At 45.0% G+C, this 7,352-nt stretch overlaps 1 protein-coding gene across 1 annotated transcript; it reads right to left on the minus strand.

The window, feature by feature from the left end:
• Positions 1 to 2,644: 2,644 nt before the first annotated feature.
• Positions 2,645 to 4,787, minus strand: LOC116629001 (cationic amino acid transporter 3-like). The gene is given in 5 exon segments (XM_032399292.1): positions 2,645 to 2,720; positions 2,722 to 3,155; positions 3,486 to 4,311; positions 4,313 to 4,466; positions 4,469 to 4,787. Coding segments are annotated over 5 exon segments (1,809 nt in total).
• Between the last annotated feature and the right edge of the window lie 2,565 nt (positions 4,788 to 7,352).

Below are 7,352 nucleotides of genomic sequence, written 5' to 3' on the forward strand. Positions count from 1 at the left end.
TATATTTTGTTATTAACCCATTAAAAATAATTTAAAAATCCCTAAAAAAGCATTAATTTGGTCCCTACTGGGGTATAACCTGTTAAGCCATCATCTGGTCTCTCCTTAAAGCTTTTGAAAGATGAAAGTATACTAATATCCTGGACAGATCATTAAGAACTCCTATTTTAATCCCCCAACTTCCATGGTCTCCTCAATTAGTATCATCACGTTATCACCCATTTGTTTAAGACAGTATGACCCTGAGGTGAGGCATGACTAATATGACCTCCCCAGTCCCTTTCAGGCCATCATATTAAGTAGGGATAACAGAATTGGCAGCAGTCCCCACCCACCTAATGCTTGCCCCAGGGGAGCCCGAGGACCAGGCAGACTCTAGCATGAGGTCAGCAGGCATTTTCCCAAAGTGCCAAAACCTGGCATAGTGACTGATGTGGTAGGCCTGGAGACAGGAGGGCAGTCAGACCCCACACTTCTCCCACTTCCCCAAATTCAGTTTTCCAGACCCCTCCTCTTGACTTCCAATTCCAAAGTTTTCACACCTTCCATAGTGTTCATCCGAGGCTAGACACCTATCATCAGTTATCTAAGGCTGGTGCTTCTCAAACTGGAAATACCATACAAATCATTTAGGAGCCTTTTGAAAGGGCAGATTCTGTATTGGTAGTTCTGGGTTGGAGCCTAAGATTCTGCATTCCTAATAAGCTCCCAGGTGACAACAATGTTGCTGGTCCATGGACCATACTCTGAAGAGCAAGGATCTAGATGACTGTAGCAGTTGCTACATCTCCCAGGAAGAGTCTACTTGTCCAAATCCTTCTGTCTGTCTATCCTCCAGATAGCTGCAAAAGTCATATCTCATCCCTTCCTGATTCAGGAATCTCACTCCATGGCACAATACACAATACAAACCTGGCTCATAAATTCCTTTCAAACGTGAAAAAAACATATCCCTCACAAGAGTCTCATCTTTCATGACTCTTAAAGGTCTGTGTAGCCTAAAATTACTGTCCCCTTTTCTTTTCTAACTCACCTCTCTCTCTTTTATTTTCCAAATGGTTCCATAGGCATCCTCCTCCACGAAGTCTCTCTTGACCAATACCTCTTTCTCAGTTTCTACTCATCCATTCCCTTCCAGAGTAATGATGCCTCAATCCCTATCTAGTCCTCAATTCCTCCTATTTAAGTGGGTTTTTCTCCCCATCTGGGGTGTAAATTCTCTCTCTCTAAATGATCTTAGATGCTGTCACAAGGTTTTTGCATCGGTCCCTCAAAAAACACCTAAAGGATTGGGTAAGTATATGGGTAATCCTGCCTCTAGAGTCACCTAATCCTTGTTGGGAACATGAGAAATTCCACAAGTAAGAAAGTAGCTTCCTATCCCTCCCTCCTGGGGCAGGCCCCATGCATAAATGCAATAGAAAAACACTGGCCCTCTTATACCAAAGCATAAAACTGGCATCAAGAAGGATGCCTGTTGTGCCCACGCTGGAGCCAGTCTCCTCTTCAGGGATTCCCTGGAGTCAGCAGGTTGGGCCTTCTGTAACTTTCACTACTTCTGGCCCCTCCCCAGATTGCAGGGGAATAGATGGAGCTGAACCAAGGGAGGTCCTTTCAGGTGCTCTCCTGACCCAGGGCTGTATTTTTCCTGTTGCTCTTTGAATGAACAGCACTGTTCTTAAGGTTGAGTCTAGAGGAAGGGGAGAACTTACTCTTTGCCCTGAGCAAGATTCCACTCTGATGGAAAAGACAGGATAGTCACAGGAACTCAGGCATAGCCAAACAAAGGCAAAATTAGAAGTGCCTGGGTACAGTTCTAGATGTTGGGTACAGACAGTTCTGGACGGAGAGAAATACTGTTTGTCAAGGAGGTCTCTCAGAAGATAGTTTTAAAGAAGCACAGTGCTAGCCTAAAAGGAAGGAGAATTTTCTGTACCAAAGAAATGTGTGAGGCTCAATTCAATTTAACATAAATTTATTAAATGCTCATTATATGCCTGGCCCCCAGCTGGATGCTCTGGGAATGTGAACAAGATACACTCCTTACCTGTGGTCTACAATCAGGGAACAAAATAAAGAAAATAAAGACACTCAGATAACTGTGGTATTTTATTTTTTTATTTCAGCTTTCTTGAAGTCCACCTGACATATAAAACTGTAAGATAATATAAAGTATATATTGTGGTGGTTTGATATGCATATACATTATAAAGTGATTCACTATGATTTCCCCACTGTGAAAGGATTAACCATGATATTTTAATCTAAGTGTTCCACTAAATGAAGATAAGTGTTAAAAGGGCACCTTTGTTTCCCTCCCTTCATCTTTACATTCGGAGAGGCTTTAGCTGGAGCTCTGGTTTTCAAAGTGTGGTCCCTGGACCAGCAACATCAGCATCACCTGGGAACTTGTTAGAAGTAGAAATTCTGGGCCCCACTCAGACCTAGTGAATTTCAAACACTGGGGGCAGGGCCCAGTAATCTGTTTTCAGAAGTCCTCCAGGTGAGGTGATGTCTGCTGAAGTTTGAGCACCGCTGAGCAGAGTACTATTTCTGGCTTCTCTCCACCCACCCCTAACTGTGACTTTGAGAATATTCTTCATTATTGAGCAGAGGGTCTAGAGTGCTTTCAGGTGTGATGATGTCAAACCAAATACAGACTGGCACTACTGAGTTCAAAGTCTACAGTTTTGGCCCTAACTGAAGTGGGCTTGTGCAACCAGGCTGTGCCGGATCCCATAGCCGAAGTAGAGAGCAAACCCAATCAGCATCCAGACACCAAATCGGGCCCAGGTGGCAGCTGTCATCTGCATCATAAGGCAAACATTCACAAAGATGCTCAGGAGTGGGAGGAGAGGCACAGCAGGGACCTTAAAGGGAAGAGGAGTGGAGTTCTGTGGCTGTCTCCAGATGACCCCAGTGAACCCAGTGATGAGCACCAGGAGCAGCACAACCACTGTGATCGGCGCTGGGTCTCCAGAGAGCAGACCTGGCCACCGGGCCAGCACCAGGCAGAGAAGAGTCAGCAGCAGAACAAGCAGTGAGGAGCAAACAACGACAATCCGGCCAGAGAGTGGAGTGGGGGTGGGGCTGCCTGGAAAGAATAGTCCCTGTAGAGTCAGCTTCTCTGCTGCAGGGCCATTCTCCTCCTGCATCTGTGCTTCATTTCCCAAATTCTTCTCCTGCACCTGCGCCTCATTTCCCAAATTCTCCTCCTGCACCTGCGCCTCATTTCCCCCATTCTCCTCCTGCACCTCTGTTTCATTTCCCTCATTCTCCTCCTGCACCTCTGCTTCATTTCCCTCATTCTCCTCCTGCACCTCTGCTTCATTTCCCCCATTCTCCTCCTGCACCGCTGTTTCATTTCCCTCATTCTCCTCCTGCACCTCTGCTTCATTTCCCTCATTCTCCTCCTGCACCTCTGCTTCATTTCCCTCATTCTCCTCCTGCACCGCTCTTTCATTTCCCTCATTCTCCTCCTGCACCTCTGCTTCATTTCCCCCATTCTTCCTCTCAGGCTCATACCTGAGGATGAGAACACTAAAAGCCAGCAGAGAGTAAGCTAGCAGGGCCCCAACTGACATGAGGTCCAGGAGATCAGCGAATACAAACAGGAATACTGTGATTGCTGCAAAAATGCCAAAGATCACAGTGACCACAATGGGTATGTATATGCTGGTTTGGATCCTGGGAAGGACAGGGAACAGGAGGGCATCCTGTGCCATCATGGAGATCAGTTGATGTATGGGGAACATAAAGCCCAAGAGGCTGACAGAAAGACTACAGAGGAATGCAAAAGTTACAACATAGTAGGCAGGGGCCCAGCCAATATGGAGAAATGCTTCAGGCAAGGTGCTCCCAGGTCGAAGTTGGTAGTAAGGCACCAAAAAGACACCAAAATACACCAAAATGCAGATGAGCAGTGAAATCACAATGAACATGGGAATGGAATGCCGGAGAGTCTGGGCTACTTTGACTCTGGTAATAATAATGCTGAGACCTGTAAAAGCATACATACAGGTAGCTGTTCCGCGGAGAATCCCCTGGAAGCCAAAAGGCACAAATCCTCCATAGCCCAGAGGGCCCAAGCCAGAGGTATCATTGAGTCCAGCCTGTATGTAGTCCTCTTCTGTGAGCTTCCAGTTGTGCAGGTCTCCCTTCATGAAGTCAGAGATGATAACAAAACTGAGAACCAAAAGGTGCACCGCTGTGACCACTTTGGTAATCAGAGAAAGCTGCCTAACGTTCCGAGTCAGCAATTCCAAGAGCAGTAACACAAGGAACATAACAAAGAAGCCTAGAATTTCTGCAGACACTAGGAACATGTGATGAAATGGTCTCCTGGAAGGTCTGAGAGATCTTCTTTCCAAAAAGGTTGTCCGAAGCTAAGGTCCGGGCCCAGATCCTAATGGCTAATCCAGCAACATTGTTGAGGATGAGGATCCAGCCCGTGATGAAAGCCCAAGTTCACCTACAGTGACATAACTGTAGAGATACGCAGAGCCAGAATGGGGAAGCCGGGCACCAAACTCTGCATAGCACAGCACAGCCGGTGAAGAAAATAGGCCCGCCACCAACAAGCAGATCACAATCGATGGTCCTGCTTGATCCCTAGCCACCTCACCAGCCAGAATATACACACCTGCACCCGGTGTGCGGCCCACACCCAGGGCCACTAAATCCACAGTGCTCAGTCTTCTGGCAGGGGCAGGCTCAGCCCCAGGTTGTTGCAGTGTAGGTCTGTGCGCCAGCTTTTGACCAAATCTGTGAAGTGCTTGACGCAGCATTCTAGCTGGAATTTAGGAAGATCCTAGGAGCTGTGAAGAGCTGCAAAGAGCTACAAAGAGCTGTATCAAGCCTAGGGATCCTTAAGTCTCAAATCAGATTCAGTGAGCTGAGTTAAGCCAAGTTGGGTTGAGGATGCCTCGATTGGTTGTGCAGACTTCAAAGCTATTGCATTATATTTCTTCTGGTATGTGCTCTCCCTCCATAATGCCTAAGACATGGTAAACAATAAATATTTACTGAACCTATTATTCAACCCACCAACCAAAACTCAGAAATAACATGTCACCTGTTGCAGCCCAAATATCCCAGAAAATGACACCAAAGGACATCATAGAAAGATCAACCTTGCTTTCCCCACCCCAGAAAAAGGACCAAATACTTCCCAACATTCTCCTTTTTTATACACCACATGGAATAATCATGTAGCTTCATGTACTAATTAAAGCTGTAAGACACAGCAGGGCATGAATGTATTGTGCAGTAATTCACACACGATGCGTGTGCGGTGCTTGAGCATGAGTTATGACACATTAATTCATGGAACTAGTGGGCCTTGTTGCAATTACAGACCCATTTTTTTTTTTTTTTTTTTTAATTTTTTTTTATTGTTATGTTAATCCCCATACATTACATCATTAGTTTTAGATATAGTGTTCCATGATTCATTGTTTGTGCATAACACCCAGTGCTCCATGCAGAACGTGCCCTCCTCAATACCCATCACCAGGCTAACCCATCCTCCCAACCCCCTCCCCTCTAGAACCCCCAGTTTGTTTTTCAGAGTCCATCGTCTCTCATGGTTCTTCTCCCCCTCCGATTTCCCCCCCTTCATTCTTCCCCTCCTGCTACATTCTTCTTCTTCTTTTTTTCTTTCTTAACATATATTGCATTATTTGTTTCAGAGGTACAGATCTGAGATTCAACAGTCCTGCACAATTCACAGCGCTTACCAGAACACATACCCTCCCCAGTGTCCATCACCCAGTCACCCCATCCCTCCCACCCCACCCCCCACTCCAGCAACCCTCAGTTTGTTTCCTGAGATTAAGAATTCCTCATATCAGTGAGGTCATATGATACATGTCTTTCTCTGTTTGACTTATTTCGCTCAGCATAATACCCTCCAGTTCCATCCACGTCGTTGCAAATGGCAAGATCTTATTCCTTTTGATGGCTGCATAATATTCCATTGTATATATATACCACATCTTCTTTATCCATTCATCTGTTGATGGACATCTTGGCTCTTTCCACAGTTTGGCTATTGTGGACATTGCTGCTATAAACATCGGGGTGCACGTAGCCTTTCGGGTCCCTACTTTTGTATCTTTGGGGTAAATACCCAGGAGTGCAATTGCTGGATCATATGGTAGCTCTATTTTCAACTTTTTGAGGAACCTCCATACTGTTTTCCAGAGTGGCTGCACCAGCTTGCATTCCCACCAACAGTGTAGGAGGGTTCCCCTTTCTCCGCATCCCCGCCAACATCTGTCATTTCCTGACTTGTTAATTTTAGCCATTCTGACTGGTGTGAGGTGGTATCTCATTGAGGTTTTGATTTGGATTTCCCTGATGCCGAGCGATATTGAACACTTTTTCATGTGTCTGTTGGCCATTTGGATGTCTTCTTTGGAGAAATGTCTGTTCATGTCTTCTGCCCATTTCTTGATTGGATTCTTTGTTCTTTTGGTGTTGAGTTTGATGAGTTCTTTATAGATTTTGGATACTAGCCCTTTATCTGATATGTCATTTGCAAATATCTCCTCCCATTCTGTCAGTTGTCTTTTGGTTTTGTTGACTGTTTCCTTTGCTTTGCAAAAGCTTTTTATCTTGATGAAGTCCCAATAGTTCATTTTTGCCCTTGCTTCCCTTGCCTTTGGCGATGTTTCTAGGAAGAAGTTGCTGCGGCTGAGGTCGAAGAGGTTGCTGCCTGTGTTCTCCTTTAGGATTTTGATGGACTCCTGTCTCACATTGAGGTCTTTCAACCATTTGGAGTCTATTTTTGTGTGTGGTGTAAGGAAATGGTCCAGTTTCATTCTTCTGCATGTGGCTGTCCAATTTTCCCAACACCATTTGTTGAAGAGACTGTCTTTTTTCCATTGGACATTCTTTCCTGCTTTGTCGAAGATTAGTTGACCATAGAGTTGAGGGTCCATTTCTGGGCTCTCTATTCTGTTCCATTGATCTATGTGTCTGTTTTTGTGCCAGTACCATACTGTCTTGATGATGACAGCTTTGTAGTAGAGCTGGAAGTCTGGAATTGTGATGCCGCCGGCTTTGCTTTTCTTTTTCAACATTCCTCTGGCTATGCGGGGTCTTTTCTGGTTCCATACAAATTTTAGGATTATTTGTTCCATTTCTTTGAAGAAAGTGGATGGTATTTTGATGGGGATTGCATTGAATGTGTAGATTGCTCTAGGTAGGATTGACATCTTCACAATATTTGTTCTTCCAATCCATGAACATGGAACGTTTTTCCATTTCTTTGTGTCTTCCTCAATTTCTTTCATGAGTATTTTATAGTTTTCTGAGTACAGATCCTTTGCCTCTTTGGTTAGATTTAT

The sequence above is a fragment of the Phoca vitulina genome, unplaced genomic scaffold (genome assembly GCF_004348235.1).
Source record: "Phoca vitulina isolate PV1807 unplaced genomic scaffold, GSC_HSeal_1.0 scaffold172, whole genome shotgun sequence".
NCBI classification, from domain to species: Eukaryota; Metazoa; Chordata; class Mammalia; order Carnivora; family Phocidae; genus Phoca; species Phoca vitulina.